Source organism: Salminus brasiliensis, chromosome 1 (assembly GCF_030463535.1).
Source record: "Salminus brasiliensis chromosome 1, fSalBra1.hap2, whole genome shotgun sequence".
NCBI classification, from domain to species: domain Eukaryota; kingdom Metazoa; phylum Chordata; class Actinopteri; order Characiformes; family Bryconidae; genus Salminus; species Salminus brasiliensis.
Window position 1 is genome coordinate 57,868,192 of NC_132878.1, and position 19,169 is coordinate 57,887,360.

Genomic DNA, 19,169 nt, shown 5'->3' on the forward strand with positions numbered 1-19,169 from the left:
AATTTAACATAGGCCATATAGATGATTATTTTGAATGTTATAAAATAGTAACAGTGCTTTCGGATTAGCTGACAATCTTGTGTTTCATGTTGCATTAGCTACAGAGGTCGTGTTTGCTACTCCTAAACACAAAACCCTGAGCATCCACTGGACAAGCCCTCCTCAAATTCGGGCTAAACAGCCAAGGCACTCTTCGCTTTCTCCCGTGTCAGCTTGTGCTAACCTTTTCAGTCTGCTTCCCTTAGCAACACCGCAATCATATTAGAAAGGAAAGAGAGGCACTTCTCGTGCCATTGCAGCTGTAGGCTGGGCTGTGAAGGATCCAGGCTCTTTTAGAAGGCTCTCTCAGCAAGGGACACAGCTCTAAAACCCCATAGCACCATAGACCTCTCCGTCACCTCCACTACAAGGGCTCTTAGGAGTTGAAAGGTACCAAGAGGAAAAGGCAGCGAATGATAGGCCATCCCGTGCCCTCCAGAATAGTCCTTCAAAGTCAAGTGCACCGGAAAATGCTTGAGATTGCTTAACCCTGACCTTGTGTGTGATTTAATACGTAGAAATGACTCTGTGATTCATGTATTATCAATATATATGACAGACTAATCTATAAGTATTGTCACCATTGATTTAAAAAAAAATCTAATGTATATGGAAATCTGAAAGTTTAGCAGGTCGTAGCATAGGCAGTGTAAAACCTGTACATCAATGTTAACATGACAAAGAGAGTTTTGGCCAAGAGCACAACAAAGCTCAAACCCCATTCCATTAGCTGTGCATTAGCTGTCCACTTAAATTCAGAAACTATCTTTAAAGTCTGCTTTAATTGGTCCTTTTGAATCTTAAAAGACAATTGCAAGTCGCTTCAGTGTGTGAAAAGTAAATTGCACACATTTTATAGATCTCATAAAAAATCAAATGAGTTTAGAAAGCCAATCTAAACCTAGATTAAAAGCTTCATTAAATGCGAAAATTGCTCAGGGAATAGTGAACATCTGTTTCTGGTCTGACAGAGCCTCATCCAAGGTTATCTTGTGCAAACAACAATTTATTGCTATGAAACCAGTCAAGTTTCACAGCACGAGACTCTCAGAAGGCAGAGCATGCGTTCTCGAGGAGAGAAGTACTGTTTAAGTGACATTTGTTATTGCTGAATGAAATCCATCACCTTGGAAGTGCTTTGATTCCAGAGGCCGATGTTTCTGAGGGACTATTTTAACAGCGTCCCACCAGCATGTTTTGCGGTTCGCTTTCATTGCCAGCATCAAATGCTATTCCCTGGAAAAGACGTTATGTGACAGACCTAGAGGCATATTCATTATTTTCCAAAGGCCAACGCAAGCTGTGTTCTCCCGCAGCTGGAGTTTCTTACCTTTAGGGTGCCCGGGATCTGTGAACTCGTACTTCCCCATCCCGACTGTGCGAAGCATCTGAAGCCCATTTGGGCTCTCCTGATTGGCTGAGGCCGGCTGGGGCTGAGGGGTCGTCTGCCCGTTGGTGAGTGGCAGTGCGGCAGAAGGCAAAGCGGGAGGCTGCATGAGTGGGTGGGTCAAGTGACCGTTGCCCACTACGGTCTGAGGGGTGGGGTGGGCAACTTGCCCTCCGGTCGTCAGGGGCGACGGGGCAATGGGCGGCTGGCTGGTGGCGTAAGGCGACTGGTTGGGTATGTTGAGCACCAGGCCGCCCGGGGGTTGGGAGGAGTGGGGAGGGACTTGGAAGTGGGCAGTCATGAGGGGATGATGGGGGGGCACTGGGGTCTGAATGGTTGGGGTCACACCTATGACCGGCGACTGGACAGAAACTCCTTGGCTGTAGACAGGGGGCTGAGGCATCCCGTAGGAATGAGCTAACAGGCTGGGCTGACTGACAGCAACCACTGGAGGCACCCATGGAGGCCCTGAAGAGAGAGAAGACAAAATATTATGGAACTTCACTTTAGAATGGCTTGATCAATGTGAATGTGGTAAAGCGTGATTCTGATGAAGTTGCAACACCTGGTACTATACCTCGGAAACTAGTGAGAGGGTTTGTGTGCCCATGTGATACATTACTGGAAAATACTGTGGAGTCTAGATTACAGATGCCAAACTAGAATGTTCCTGTGATGTGTTTGTTTTTACAGCTGTCTGTTATTCTAGAGAGATCTGCCCAGCTTGTGTGCCCATGCCAAATGGAACAGGTAAAGTGGGTTATAGGCCATTGGGTTATGGGCTATTTGCTGCAAATGCAAAACTGCGTGGCTGGTAAAGAAAATTGTGTGAATTTTTACAGTCGAATTTTCCGTTTTTATGAAAGAAAAATGTTGCAGGAGTGTATTTTGCACATGATTCAGAAACAGTTGCTGAATGTCCATGCTGAGGGCAGATTATCCTGTTTGTCATAACGTTTCATCCTGGAAAAACAAATCTTAAGGGATTAAGGGCTTTATGTGTGAATGACACAGGTAGAAGTATCCAGGTAATGCCCTGAGGCTAATAAAGGTGCTAAAGAGGTGTTTGGAGATAACCTGTAGAAAAACACATTTTGTCCAGATAGACCCTTTCAACGAGTATCTCTCTAATAATTAACCATTTTTGTAGATGAGATGTTTTAAAGGTGTTTTAAAGAACTTGTGGAAAATTCTCTGTATCCCTAAACCTAGTCTTGGTCCCAATTCCTTGAACCCTAATGCTGTCGAAAAGCAACAAACCAGATAGTTTGTTATTAGGGATGTAAGCATGTGCATTGAGGGGGGGAGCGACAACATGTGTTCTACTAATTTTAAGTTAAACAGTCCACTCCAGGACCTTCATGTTATTATGCCACATTCCAGTCTCAGCATGGATAAAATCACAATATGAATTGTGAACCTGATACTACTGATCAAACTGAATCATTGAGTCTGAGTGTATCATTATACCCCTCTTTGTGTATAATTTGAACATCTTAAGACAGTTAATAGAAGGAGAACCCTATATTTAGGTCAAGAGCCATTTAGGAACCTTTATATTTAAGATAATGGAAAGAGAATATTACTCTGCACACCGTGTTTCTCACCTTCTCCCTGTGAGGCGTTTTTGATTTGAAAAATGTCATATTGTCTAAGCTTATGACAGATTTCTGGTGATGCTCAAGTAAGACGTTTGCTGGAAGTTGGACCAGGAATGGATTGAAGCTTGCATTTGTAAGTGTGTGTGTGTGTGTGTGTAATTTGTATGTGCATTCAAGTAGAAACTGTCAAAATTTGGTTGTGGACATTACTAATAGCAACACACTGTTTGCACATGCCTTCTTAATACCAGGAAACAAATACTGCTTTACAAAACAACCCATTCATCTCATTTTCGCATTTACACCATTAAAACCACATTAATTTCCATAGAATTGAGCCTGGCTCTTCCCCAGAGAAATACATTAGCTAATAAATTCACTAATTAATTCATGCATGATTGAATATCAGCACTAGGTGAGAATTCTTAAACAGAGTACTCAGTGTCAAAAACTTTCTTGTAGAACCCAAAATATGTTCACCCTGATAGGAGCTAATCGAAGCCACAGCAGTCCTTTTAGCTGGGTGCCACGAGCCACGGGCTACTGGCTTATGGGAAGGCTTAGCCACAACCACAACCACAACAGCCCAGATTAATCTCATGAATATGCAGCCATGTTGGACCTGTGCCCTCCTTTCTCCGGAAGAGGAACAAAAATAGCGCATAGCTCAAGAAGGTCTATGGGGTATGTTCAACTAGTGAGGAAAAAAAAAAGAAGATTAAAAAAAATTATTCATGACACTGGCCCTCCTCACGCTGTACAGTCAATAGAGGGAAAGATGCTATGGGGAATAGATGATCTACTCCTGCCTGTATGGATATTTTATCTGCATTATTCAGAAGAATCTCAAGGCTAATCATAACAGAAAGCGTAGAATGCCTCGTTCCCAAACGTCCACCAATTTCATCCCAGTGGTCTCAATGATAAATAAATCAGCAAGCAGGGCTGGACACAGCAGTCGAAAGAAAGAAAGAAAGAAAGAAAGAAAGAAAGAAAGAAAGAAAGAAAAAGGAAAGCCATTATACCATCAGATATTCTGGAAATCTGCACATGAGATCACCCATATGGTCAGTCTTTGTGGTTGGTATTAAAGAGTTCCTGTAGATTTCAGCAGCATAATTCAATTAAAAAGCCTGAACTCATTAGCACTGCCCAACATGCACTCATATTTGCAGTCTTGGGCTGCAAAGCTAATGAAAGGTTTTAGAAGCGAAAAAAAGTAATTGCATTAACATGAAATGGATCCCAGTCTTGATTGCTCTCTTGTACCCTATAATTAAAATGTGTGAGGATGAAATATCGCTGTGCTCCTTCGCCTTTTCAAAGAATTCTGTTTCAATCTTTTCCAATTTCTCAATCAATGTACAACAGAATTCCAAATGAGGGGAAACACATTGTGATAAGAAAAAAAAAAGAAGGTGCAAACTCTGTGTAAGTTTGAGGGTAAAGCAACCCCCTCACCCCAAAATAACAAGAACCTCTTCAGTATTTCTTTGCAGTTGTCGCTAATTAATTCCAGCAGAGCTGTTAGCAGAATCCATGTAGTTTTGTTCAATTAGGTGGAGCTGGTTTCAAAGCTAATGGTGCTTGTGTCTCAGAGCTGGCTGCCATGTCACTTGTATCTCGGCCATGGCGCTAGAAGAGAGGCGCAGTAATGTGTAGCACAATGCTAGCAATGACTCCCACAGCGATTCACTCAGTCCACAAATCTCACCACTTGGTGGGGGGGCCATTGACAGCCCCAGGGGGTATCATATGGACTAGTGACCTGCCCCAATTGTACCCCTTCCACACAAAAGACACAATATCCCAATTCAATGTCAATGCTATTAGGGCTGAGTGATAAGGTAAAAACATTTTACCACAAAGACATTTTCACAATATACAGTCCTTTTATCACTTTATGTACTTTCCCATACTTAGTTCAGTGATTTTATTCAACATATGCTGCATTTCTTCCAATTAACCAGGACTAATTACACTGTTTTTTATGAAATATGCAGTTGATCCGTGTTCTTCAAGCACTTACAGTATCCTCAGAAAATGCTCAGAAAAGCGGATTGTGTATCACAATACCAAAATGTATTATGATTGGATAAAATATTGTCATATTGCCCACCCAGACATACAATCTCCAGTCTCTCCAGTCTCAACTGTGCATCCATTATTCCTGCTTACATAGAGACATGAGTTTCACTACCACATTTGAAGTGCCATGTCACTTAATACCCTGATTAAAGCAATTCCATTTGTCATTGGTGGGGGTATATGGGACATTTGTAATAAATAAATTAATAATTGCCAATAATAAATGCCAATTGTATAATTGGCCCTATTCATGTAAACTCCCCCTATCCTTAGTAATATCCCCAAAACTAGGAGTGTGAAGACTGTCTCCTCTGATACATGTGAAGCCATGCACCGCCTCATTCCGACTACCCAGCACCGATACAACAGACACCTGTGCTGACCAACATCACACTGGGAGTGATGTGGGAAGGAAGTGCCATCAACTCACCTCTGAGAGAGCAAGGCCAGTTGAGCTACTGATGGCAAGCAGCATGACCCAACGGAGCGAGCCTTGGAGAGAGCGATCTTTGGATGATAGTGGCAGCGCATTGGACCACTGGAGCACTGGACCACTTGAAACGAATAATTATACTCTTCAATATTTCACTATTCCTCTTTTTTTATTTTTCAAATCTGATACCAGCTATGTTGACTCCAGACTGAATCTCCGTGTTACATGCATCCGTTTTGGATACCCCTTCATATGGGTCAAGGGCTCATTTTCTGATACTTGAATGATTTAGCACACAAGCGGATGAGGGATTCCATAATAACGGGAGAACATTGACAGCTCAAGGCCTGTGAATGGAAGTTTAATCCCTAAAGGAGGATGTTTAAAAGTTTCATGGTTTAACCCTTACTCTCTTTGATTACCCTATGTCACATACTCCTCTGTGTTTATGGCTTACACAGGCTGTAGCTTTGTTACCTCACTCTTGTGCTCAATAGAAGAAAGGTGGGTTGTTATTTTTGCACAAAATAATGCTGCCTGCTAACAGTGTCCTGCAGTGTGCCAGACTGGAGCAGAAGAAAGGTGGAACAATGAGGTGAGGGCAGCGTACCGGTGGTGTCGCTCTCTCTGAGCTGTTTGGCTGGAGGCTCGTCCGTGTCCCATGGTGTGGACTGGTTGATAGGCGTCTGGCCCCATCTCACCCCAGGAGCCAAGAGGAGACCAGGTGTCTGGTTCTCCCCAGGAGAAAGCCCTGCAGCCTGGAAGGAAAAAAAACAAGCAAGGTGTTAGCCAGTCCAATAATACCTAGCAGCAGCCGTCACACACACACACACACACACACACCCTGCAACAGTCTGAATTCAAGACCTATTGACCAAAAATTGGGGGTGGCCAAGCCTCCTCCTGTTAAATGGGCTAACAGTTTGTGCTTATACCTGTTTATGATTTTCACTATCTTGCACACATCACTATTCTCTGACAGTTTAAGAACACTAGGCCTCATTCACCAATATGTATCCTATCCTAAGTCCGAACAAAAAGTCTAAAAGTTTAAACTGCAGAATTGTTCACCGCTCTGCTCTTATCTCTCTATCCTCATATCCTGAATAAATCCCAAATAAGAAAACACTGGTGAATTCCAGAATCTTTGTGGAAACTGTGTTAAATGTCTTGCTAAGAACGGTTGGTGAGTATAACCCTATGTTGATCATTCGAATTGAGAGATTCTGGGGCTTATGTCAAGTTTTTTCATCACGTGTCAGATGGGGTTTTCATTACTCCCCTTACTAACCTTTACTTGTGCCGGACCCACAACCAGTGAGTGGTTTAAACTAGCATATCTTGGCTGACTGTGGTAGAATCACTGTAATAACACTAATAATAATAACAAAAAAAAAACTGTGTGTCTGTGTGCCTACATAATATCAGTTTCAGTCTACCCGTTCTAACTGTCTTCAGTACGGTTTGGATATTTTTTAATAGTCACAGTAGGGCTGACAGCTCCTATACCTCCTCATATCATTAATATGCTGGGTCAGGTGTGAATATGCTTCTCCAGGCGGCTGCACAAACATTGATCAATGCAACTGTGCTGCAGCAGTCAGTGTTATTTGTGACTTCTAAGAGGTTATCATACCAGAGCCAGATCAGTAATGAATTATACAGAGGCTGTGGTTTGAAAGAAGGCCAGTGGTTTGAAAGCAAGCCTTAAATAAAAGTGTTTTCTTAGTGAAGTTATGACCAGAATCTGAAATCTGAGTCAAAAGCTGCATTTAATACAATTTATTAAGGAAAAGCGATAAAAAAGCTCAAATTACTAAGCTAATCATCAAATAGCATCATCTTCTGCTGTTCAGAAACTCATACAGAGGTCACATTCATCTCAGATCGTAATGCATCATTTGTTCCAGTTCGCTCGCTCTCTCAGACCTTGTTAAACCTGCACAGAGCTGCGGTGGAACACACCAGAGTACTTTATCTGACTTTATTCTGTGACACTGACAGCTAGGCAAACTATTTAAGACAGCGTGACGTAGGTGATGGAGACGGAATAGGTGGAGGGGAGGAGGGGGGGGGTTGCAGACAAACAAAAAAAGTCACATAAGCCATTTAGACACCCAGTTGGAGTTCAAACGAATAGCACTGACAATCTGGGAAATTTGCTTTACTTGCTTTTCTTTGCTTAGCGTTTATTGAGTTGAGATTTGATGGCACACAAGCATGCAGGTTGATGGGGTACTGGACCTCATGTCACACACGCAGGCGTGAGAATGGGGCGGCTGGGAGGAAAGTTAACCCCCATTCACAGCCTCACTCTGTACCGCACCCCGAGTTAATGGAAAAGACCTAGTCATCAACCCTTTGCTCCCCGCCTGGAACCTTCCCTCCATTCCATTATCCACCCCGACCCGTGGTTCATTTCATCAATTTACCCATCATGCATCTTGGCCAGCACTGTCCAAAGTCAATTTGTTTTTGCTTACAGCAAGCTCTGACAGTATCTACAAATAAAACTTTGGCTAATGACTATGAATTGGCTAGAGTTTATCTCCTTAAATAAAAAAAAGGAGTTAAACCCTGAAATGAAAACCTTGCCAAAAACGTTAGTCCAAGTTTGTTGAGAAAAAAGAAAAGCTACTTTAGAAAAGTTTCAATAAATACCAGCACTTGTCCACACACCACAGAAAGATAAAGACAAGGGCAACTTAACCCCTTAAAAAGCATATGGACTGCCAGCGGGCTGAAAGTGTTATTGCAAACTTCTATACCCAAAGAATAGCCCCACCAGTTTGTACAGAAGTCCCTGTAGTTACTGAATAATACACCTTAGTGTAGTAACTGATTACAGAGGGTTTTTAAAATGTAACTCAACTTAGTTTTGTCAAACGTTCACCTTTTTTTAGTTCTGCATCTAAGATAGATCAACAATACACACTGAGTTGAGTCTTTTAAGTCTTTGTTCCCTCCCTTATTCAAATCTGCAGGTTAAGACACGAGGAGGTCTTCCTGTTCTCAGACTCCAGACCATGGAGGGCTGTAGTATTGGTGGGATTCAAACTCTTGATCTCTTGCCCCTTGACAAGCAGGCAGTTAGACAGTTGCACCACTCTAGAGCTGTGAAGCCATGTAGCCTACATTTCCGTGTTTAAGAAAGAACGGAAAGGTAAATTTACCCAGAACTGTGCTCTAGAGTGGCACATCAGTCTAACTGCTGCTCATCAAGTATGAGTAGATTATGAATTCAAATCCCAGCAAGGGCTCATAGAATTATTGTCAGAAGCCTCCCACTCTGGGAATCTACAGATAAGAATAAACAGTCAACAAATGAAGGGAGAGGAACACAAACCTGGTATCATGCCTGAAATCCATGCTACTAAAAGACCATATCCGCTGAAACATTACAAATACAAAGCAGTATTGGGAGCGCATCTTGCTTAAAGGAAGGAGATGGACACACAGGTAGGCCTGGATACTGCTTTTTAGGTGAGGAGTAAAAAGTGTTGATTACAGTGAGGTTAAAAGTTTTCTTTAAGAACAGCACTTTTAGCTAGCTAATATAATACTATACTACAGCATCTCACCACTCGGTGCTGCGAGTATCATGAATGTTCTTTTAGATGTGCAGTTTATTTGTCATGTTTGTTCATCAGACTTCATCTCCCACTGTGCAGCGATGTAAATTGAATGATTTGTCGCTGTCACAACACAATAATCTTAACTCCGATGACTGTGGCTAGTGAACTGCATTTCCCACAATGCAGCGTCACCATGGATGGGAAAAGTTCCATCTTGTAAGCAAGTTAAACAGAAAAGGAAAAGTCAGCTCTTGCCCTCCAAGGGTTAAAGACACATTTGAAAATGAAAATACCATTGCTACATGATAATTTGTCCAAAACGTTCCAATAGAGCAGGCCAAAGGAGCTTGGAGAAGTTTGCAAGCACCTGTTTACCCTCGTTCCCATTAGACTTTAATGGGCCATGAAGCTGTCAGTGCTGTGTCCATATCTACCTCAACTTTGTCCTAGTTTACAGAGCCTGACAAACTTGACATAAAGAATGGATGATCAGAGACCCAGTAGGGCTGTTTCCTCGCAAGTCTTTGTGGGGCAGCATTGATCTGTATAAAATATTGAAAGAGCATAGCCTTATTTAATGAACAGCACACTCCCCAAGACATGCACGGGCCTACAATTCTCGGCGCTGAGCCCTGTCTCCTAGTTTCCTATTTTCCCTCTCCGCTCATCCGTCACATCTCGCTTTCGCTAATCCTTGTGATAATGCAACATTTAAAACCACAGCATCTCCAGCAGCAGTAATCTTCTGCATTCCTCATGCGCAGCTGTCATTACAGAACTGGAGCTGAATCTGCAGCATTCTGCATTCTTCCTGATTATCACGATTATATTATATCATAATCACGATTACACTACATCAACATGGATATAAACATGCACAAAACAAGTAAGCAATCCATGGCACTCTTTCTAGAATTAAAAAGGCTCTGTTATGCCTTTTGTCCACAGCCTTGTTATGATATAATCTTTTACATTCTATGAACAGCATTGTGGATATGCCCTTCAGAACGGTATTTTATAGAGCAGCTTCAGCATGAAGAAGAAATCAGGAGCACTCTCTGGGCAAAATGTACGCATGTACGTACCTTTATACTAAAGATAAAACATGGTCTGACACGTTCATCTGGGCCCAATAGTTTAGTCTCTCTCCTCATCATTTTTAAAGCGAAGTTGGCCTGGCATGGGTGTCTGTTAGCTGGTGTGGTGGAGCTGGATATGAGCTCAGATATGTTGGCTACATAGTGATGCCGCACTGGCGGCAGTTCGAAAAAGGGAGCGCCTGACATAACAAGTATCGTGTTAAGTCCTTACCCTCCTAGTGCTGGGAGCATTGTTAGTGTTAGAGGGAGATACTAGTAGGTGGGTTAACTGGCAGTAACAGGTTTACAAAACTCCATGCAATTGGTCACAGTGACTTTCTTAAACATTATTAAATTTAGAGGTCTATGTATTCAGCTGCACTTCAAATACCTCTACCTATTTTTGGCTAGAGCTGGGAGGTGGGAGGAGTGTGGCATGTATCTGCTGGAGTGGATTGTTGATTGGTGTTCAAATAACGCAGTCAAATAACGCAGTCACAAAGACACTACATGGACAAAAGTATTGGGACACCTGCTCATTCATTGTTTACGTACAGAACTTAAAAGTTCTAAAAAAGAGTTTATTCTGCTCCAGGGAAGGAATGAGGTCAGGTTTTTGGAAGATCAACACCTGTGCTCTGGGTGTGTGTGTACACACTGCCCCTGACACAGGTGTGTGTGTTCACTACCAGATGGGTTAAATGCAGAGGACACATTTCGCTGTACAGTGTACAGTGACAAATACGTGCACCTTTACCTATGTAGTTATTAGAATGGCTATTCTGCACACAATCTCCATGATGCACACAATCACCTTGTAGAACTGCCAAATCACTTTTAATATCAAGTTAAAAAATGCCATAATACACTATAAATAATATTGTTTTTTGTTTTTTTTTTATTATTAATGGTAATCCAATGGTAATAAATGATGCCTCAATTGGGAACTCACACAAACAATGGAAAACACTTTTGTGATTAACCCCTTAAGCAGTCTAAGGCCTGCAGGCAGGCCAAAAGTGTTATTGTCAACTTATATTACCAAAGAATAGCCCCACTAGTTTGTACAGAAGTCCCTGTAGTTACTGAATAACACAACTCAGTGTGTAATAAGCCTTTCTGAAATGAAGGGGTTAAACTAAACCTGAAGCAGAAGTCTTAGATTGTTTTACGGTCTTGTGTCCTTTTTAGTCAGTCTCTTACAGTGGCTCTCCACATGTACAATGACATTCACATCAAACCTTTACCCAGGCCTGTTGACATCAGGTTAGGTGCTGAGGAGAATGGTGAAAAATACGGTAAGACTTGGGTGTAGTCAAGCGTTGCCCATTTTCTCCCTATTTTAATTCATCTCCGCTTTTACCAGACCCTGCTTCCCTTGTGACCCATTATCGCTGTGCGGCAGATGGCGTTCCTCTGACTCAACAGAAAACAGGCTGGAATTGTGTGCATGTGCGTATATGTCTATGTGTGTGAGTGAGAAAGAGAGAGAGAGAGAGAGAGAGAGAGAGAGAGAGAGAGAGAGAGAGAGAGAGAGTAAAAACAACCATTCCTTGCGAGCCTCTCAAGCACAATGAAATTTGATGTTTGTAGCTGGCACTGGCCTGGGATTTTCCCACTGCAAACTCTTTGTTACAGGGAGAGCTGTCTTTGCCGTCTCGCAGGGAGACAGTTCAAAGTTGCAGTGGGAGACATAGAGAAAACAAGAGACGTGTGTACACACAGAGGCACTTCCACACACACACATACGCAAGAAACCGCACACACCGAGCCATGCCTGTGTGCTGCTGTGCGCTCTTAAAATGACATCACCGCTTTCCATCAGAGGCACATGAACACAACACTTGTGTCACATCACCCAAAGCTGCTTCTGACATTTCAGGCCATGTCCTTTCCTCTCGCTACAACGTATAGGCCCAACATATGCCTGTTCGTTTCTCAAAATGTCAATGCCTTTTTGCACGAACAGACTGCACGACTGAACGATTGCCATTTGCGACGCGTTAACTATAACTGCTCATCCATTCCAGGCTCCATGCACAGATGCTAATGATATTTTAATCAATATCATATTCTCAAGGCATTTTATGCTTAACATAAAAGAGCTTTGGCAAGGCGCCTCTCTCTCTCACGTGAGGCCAGAGTGTTCGAAAACAATCCCACCATCGCACCTCATCTGCCAAGCATAGAACTGAGGTAAATCGGTGGTAAATATCACCATGGTTACACATTTCCCCTACAGCATGGACATTGAGGGGCATCAGGCGCTTTCTGGTGGATGAGCATGTGCGTGTATAGCCACCGACCATACTCCAGCCTTTTAGTGTAGCAGCTGCAGCCTGAAAACATCTATTATTAGATGCATTAGAGAAACTATTTCAGCACATCGACACTGTCAGATCAAAACCTCATAAGTTGTTTTCTTCATTAGCAGTATCATTCAAAAATGCCAGTTGCCCTTAGTATTGTGTGAACAGTTTACAATACTGTGCAAAAGACCACCCTTTGTTTATTTAACTTCTAGTCAAAGCAGCTATTCAGGGCCAGTTCGTCATCTTCTAAGAGACATCTCAGCATGTAGTGTAGATATAGAATAGTCCACCAGCAAAAAAAGGGAAAAGTATATATAGTGAAATTGGGACTTCTAACAATAACTGGTAGACCATCAAAAGTGCCTCCACCAGATTCAAATTTCCCTCTCACTTCAGATCTGAACAAATCCTCAAATGTTTCTACTACATCTTCCACTGTCAGATGAAAACTCAATGCTGTGGGTCTGAAAAGATGTGGAGCTGATTGAGAAGTTCTTACTGTGAAAAGAAAAGAAACGTTTGGAAATGGAAATTTTCTTTGACAAGCAAGTCTCTTGAAAAGAATTAAATCTGTAACAAAAGCACAGAATGGACACACTAAACACTAAAACGTCAAAGGTTACATTTAGTTTCTAGTTTCCAGTTTCCAGAGTCTTCCATAAAATTTCCAGTAAAATGTACCTCAGTTTTTCCCTTATGCTAAAACAATGGACCCAAAGAATAGTGATCTCTGCACAGCACTGTGTATTAAAACTTAAGATCATTTGAGAAATATTAGGTTTTGTACCGGCAGTTAATCTGTTATTCGACCACTTTACATACCTGTGGGTACAGCTGATGCTAGCTGGACTCGTGGCAATGTGGCTGACTGGGCAGTGTCCTGTGGACAATAGGCCATAATTGGAGTGGAGATATATGAATGTGGCTTCGTTTCAGGAAGCCGTGAGGGCTCTGGAGAGCCTCTGGGTCAGGGGCTATTTGTCTTCCGCAGGGAAGCTCTATGTGGTCTCATGAGCAGAGCTATTCACTGTGCAAATGGTTCGATAATATTCCGCTGCACAGGCCTGCGCCTAATGCTGGAAAACTTCATACACTGATGGAGTATTATTGTTGGACGATAACTGCTGGACACAGCTTACAGCCATTATGGCTAACATCTCTGGCTTAGACAAACCACCAACCATTAATCTGCCGCTATGAAGAATGAGTCAAGTCCAGCAAGCCACATCTTTTCAGAGCAAACAAAAGCTTATATTTTAATTGCACAGAAAACCATATCTGATTGTGGTCAGCTCCGGTTACCTGGACAGCCTTGCAAGCCCCTGCACGCCCTGAATTGTCCTCTATGACCTTTTTATGAGAGAATGTGCAAACTGGATGTTAGATAATAATTCCTGTGATGAAATTTGGTACAGTATGATGCACTGATGGATACATCTTTAGTAATCATGTGTAATTACATTTAGGTAAGTACTTTTTTTTATTTAACTGTATTACACACTGAATCAGATTAAGCTCAGCAGCACTTTCCTGAACGGCTTTGAATGGCCAAGCAACTAACTGTGTAGAAGCGAGCCATGTCTTTCTGCTAGGCGATATGGAGGATAAGACTGAGTAAAGTGCTGAACACACAGTCTGGAAGCCTCTCTGGAGACGTGTAGGTAGTGGAGCTGCGGTGATTCTACAGCGACAGCACTCTTCTCTTCACAGAAACCCGCCGGTGGCGCCAGGCCACGGCTCTGAAGCGGGTGGACAAGGCACATATCAAAGCGGCGGGGCCGGCAGACAGTGGGCCTCTGTTCCGCTCAGGGCTCTAGAACAGGCCGAACCGGGGCCAACAAAGCTTCCATTGTTGCGGCAGCCAGGGTCACCTCGGGCCTCTCGTCCGAGTGAACGTATATTAGAAGGAGGGCTATTTTGGGTGTGCGACCGTTTAACTGTGGGTTTTGAGCTGGTGGTGGGCTTTAAAGATGCAGGGTTTCTACTTTCCTTTCTTTTTTTTTTTTTTTATTCTAGCCTGGAGTGACAGTGCCTCTGAATCATCAGACGGAGACCAGTGGAGTGAGAGTGTGCCTCCAGCACACAGTCATACTTCAGCACCGTATGCTAATCTCTCTCTTTCTCTCTCTCTCTTTTTCACTCCCCATGTGCATCCTTCAGTCAATCCTGGTATATGCGACTCGTCCGTCCCGGCAGCCGGGGCTAGAGCTGTTTTGGGGCGAGCGTGATTGTACTTCAGATGAGAGAGGCAGAGGCAGCAGAGGACAGAGACCCTTGAGAGGTGTTTTGCAGAGGCTTCATTACCAGAGCAGGAGAGGCAGGGCCGGGCACGCCAGGGACTTGTCTCATCCTGTTAGCATCCACATGCTAATAAAAAGCACAAACTTTAGAATTATCAAGAAGAGCGGCTTGATTCGGAGAGTGCGAGACACCGAGCTGGAGAGAAAGAGGTGGAGGGTTGGTAGAGAGCGAGAAAGAGAGACTGTCTGTGCACGTAAGTGTGTGTACTTGAGCGTGAGAGAACGTGCGAGTGAAGGGACTAAAAGTGAGTAAGAGAAAAAAAAGACAGAACGAGTTTACTGGGGTCAGTAACAGTGCAGTAATTAAATGTTTATCGTGCTCATGCTTACCTGCATAATGAAACTACCAGACTGCCACTGGGTTACATTAAAAGCTCCTCCAACTGATGTGGCAACAATGTGTAATATCGGCAAGCTGATTTTATTCATCATAGTAGTATGAGTCTTTTTTACTGAAAAACAATGTGACAACATGGACACAGTGGCTTAGATCAATATATATATATATATATATATATATATATATACAAATCAAGCTTCAGATAATATTCAAATCTATCAGAACTGGAGGAAAAGTGAAGACTGGGAAAAATGGAATTAATCTCAGAGTTGGCACTAGTGGCATGAACCATGGACCCAAGCTGCCTTGAGTCAACAGTTCAGGCTGGTGAAGGTGGTGCAATGTATGAATCGATGTCATGAAGAATTGGGTCATTTCTCAGAGCAAAAGGAGTCTCTTTTGTAGTGTAGCTTGGTTAGTGACAGTATATATATATATATATATATATATATATATATATATATATATACACACACACTATATGAACAATAGACAAAAGTATTGGGACAATCAAGGGTATTAAAAAACAGTTTATTTTGCTTTCATTAGAGTAATTGATTCTACTAAGATTTTGGATGATCACCACTCTACCTTATTCTTAAAGTGTCGGATGGAGCACTACTGCTCCACAGCTCAGCACTGGGGGGGATTTATACCCCTCTAGCCCACGCCTGGCACTAGGCATGGTGTCAATACGTTCATATTTATCTGCTCCAGAGAATTTTATTCTGTTGGTAATTTGTCTCTACATGGACTAGAACAATGGGTGCAACTTAAAGTCACCGAATGCATTCATTAGAATGGGTGTCCACAAACATTTGGACATACAGTGTATGTCAAACAATGTGAGAAAGTCAGCGAATGTCAGCCTTCCGCTTCAGGAATCACTGCTAAGGGATGCCAAGGAATGGTGGGAGCCAAACTGATGCAACATCAACAAACGGGCCAGCAAAGCACACAGCATTGTGAGGAGAGTGAGTGTGGGCTGAGGTTCAACACTAGCAGGGGTGTAGGCTAGTTCATCTGCGCATGGCTCCAATGCCTCACATAAACATGCGTGCCTGTGCTTTTCTTCATATGGGTATATCAATTAATCAAGAGCCCAGGGAAAACAAGGGCAGGTCAGCTACCAACCCTGCTGCTGCAGCGGCAAGGCTGCTCGGCACGGGGCATTATGGGCCAATTTAAATGCATCCGAGAAACAGGCCCCTGCGTGACTGCCTCATAATCAGAGCCATCTCGGGGGGCACTGGCCTATATAAATTTAATCCGAATCAAGATTTCAATAACAACAGCAGCCTTCCAATGTTGTGTGCCACAAACAGTATTCCAGTCCAATTCAGGGCCTCTTAGCAAATCATAGAGGAACACGGGGGCTGGCGGCCAGAGTCCAAATGGCTTTCTTTCTTTTTCTTTTTTTTTTTTTTACTTTTTTATTAGCTTCTTTCTAGCTTCCACTGGAATAGCAAAGATGGTGTTGTGGGGGTGTGGTGAGGGGCAGATGTGGTGGGCTGATGGCAGTAGCACAGGGAGGAAGACCCATCCATCATGGCGCGTCACATCATTTCCTTTGACATGTCATTTTCACTTGGCCCCAGACAAGCTGTTCTGACTCACCGACTGTAACTACCACTTTGACCCAAAAAGAGCCAGAAAAAGAAAAGCTTTAGGCAATTCCTTTTCTCTCCCGTGCCTTTGTGCCCGTAACCTATACAGCTGTCTACCAAAGTAAACAATGGGATGCCAAAATGTGCACGCAATTTGTTCTGGATTCGAAGCGTTTGAGTTGTTCAGTGTTTGAATCATGGGCACGAATCTGGGTCTATTGTAGTGAAAAATCTATGCAGCATAAAGAGGAGGGAGAATGAATAGGAGAAATGCCAAGCATTTCAACATGGAATGGCCATCGCTCCCTGCAACCACCAGTCGACTGCCTATGTTGGACCGGCATAGTTCTTTCTTTCTTTTTTTTTTCAACATTCACAGCTACTCTCCTATATGCAAATCTTTTAAATAGATCAGCAAAACTGCCAGTGCGTTGCAAAGATTACCCAAGGACATAGCAAACCAGGTGAGTGGATTTCACTAATTAAATATCGTGGTGAGTCTGCTTTCAAAGCTTTAAGATGGGCCGCAGTTGCCGGCTCTCATTCGTCAGCGGATTCTGAACGAAGGCGCTTTGTTCCGAGCCTCACATCTGAACAGCAGTCTTTAAGAAGTGTCAGAACTGCATTTAACACCGGCCTCCTCGGCAGGGAGCGCAGATGACTAAATGGATGAAGGACCAGAATGGGAAGAGGCACTGAGAGGCGTATTTTTGAGAACTCATCCTCCAGGTACAAACAGAATAACTGTCCTGCTCAGCCCGAGGCTAAGGACTGAGAGGGAGCAAACTGAGACCAGCCAGCACTGCAGGGCATAGAGGTACCACTCCACAACAACAACATATCCATATCAACACTGACAGCTTCACACAGGGAACCACAAGCGCTCATTAAAACCGTGCATGTTCACATTTCCACAGGCTATGTCTTTTTTATCACAGTGGTTCACTGAAATTATACTCTGTACATGTCATTTCACTGTGATATTATTTTACAAAGCAGCTGTGTGGACTGAATTTGATACGTTCCAAAAATAAAGAGGCTTGATTCTGAACTGTGAAGGAAAGCTTGATGTGAGGTATGGGAGTAAATGATATTGAGATGCAATGAATAATGGAGCATGAATGGTAGCTTAGTGTATCAATATGCACAGTTAATACTGCAGTATGAAAACCGAACAGTATAAACAATAACCTGAGTCAAAAAGTAATTATTATAAGTCCTTAGTGGGCGAACAGAACAATATTGTACTGTTAGCATAATACATGTTGTTACTGTAACTAACATTTTAGGGGTAAGGTGGTACAAATCCTAATCAGTGCTGTTTTGTGCTGCTTGGATGTAATGCAGTGTGATATGTGGAACATTAAGTAAAAAGCATTGTTCTGATAGGTATTAATACTATTTTACATGTGGAAGTACTGGAGAATATATTCAACATAAAATCAAATCTCAAAAAATGTGATTGTGTGTATTGTGTGTATTTAATCATATCATGAAGGCCTTTGTGCCATTAGCAATTAAACAATCCATGCTCGAAGCATTATTTGGCAGTAACTACTCTGAGGTTGAACAAGCTTTACAGCATGTTGGCAAAACTCCTATACAAATTAATGACAAACTGTAGCACACAACTCTGCTTTGTTAAAAACAATGAAAAGAGCAGACAGGGTGTAGTGTTGTGTGTGTAAGCAAGCTTAGAATAGCAAGTTAACAGGGACATCATTGTTAATTGTTATAATAATATAATCAGTAAAATAATTCCCCCATAACTGTGTCATTAGATTAACTCAGACATTGTTGGCTCTTCATGTATGAAATGCTATGACTCTGTGTTGAGCTGCTAGAGAGCAAATGAGGGCGCAGAGATGTCATGCAATTATATGCGTGCTCAGATATACAGATAAAACTCCAGTTAGGTCATTTGTCCATGTGCCTCAGTGGCAGTGGGGAAAGGAGAAGTCAAGCGGTGAGAGAGCCTTAGTTATAACATGACGAGTGTTGATCACACAGCGAGAAAACGTCTGCCACAAGTCAAAACAGAAATATTACTGGAAATTTATCATCCTGAGTCACAGGTGGTTCTTCTTCAAGGTGACATTGCAACCCTGTTGAGACTTGGAGGCTGATAGAAATCCAGAACATAGCAGTTTTTCTTTTTTTCAGATCATCAGATAAAACCTACATAGCTTCTGGAAAAAGGAGGTTTATTGATTTGATTTATTCTGCGGTCTCTAAAAAAAGGTCAGTGAATGTGGGCTATCCAGTCTTTTTTTTTCTACAATTCTACTTTTTTTAGATTACAGTCTAACACTGAATGCTGACATTTCTTAAGGTCCATTCTAAAGGCAGTGTATCCCAGACTCCACATTGTTAGAAAAAGAGAAAAAGCTGAGGGTGGCAAAACTTCA

The 19,169-nt window shown here is 42.5% G+C and overlaps 1 protein-coding gene across 1 annotated transcript in view; it reads right to left on the reverse strand.

Moving 5' to 3' along the window:
• Positions 1-19,169, reverse strand: part of LOC140559678 (kelch-like protein 29) — a 212,584-nt gene that overhangs the window by 90,526 nt on the left and 102,889 nt on the right. The window contains exons 4-5 of the mRNA XM_072683230.1: positions 6,159-6,306; positions 1,370-1,894 (exon numbers count right to left, since the gene is read on the reverse strand). Coding sequence (XP_072539331.1) covers positions 1,370-1,894; positions 6,159-6,306 — 673 coding nt within the window. The remainder of the gene's footprint in view (positions 1-1,369; positions 1,895-6,158; positions 6,307-19,169) is intronic.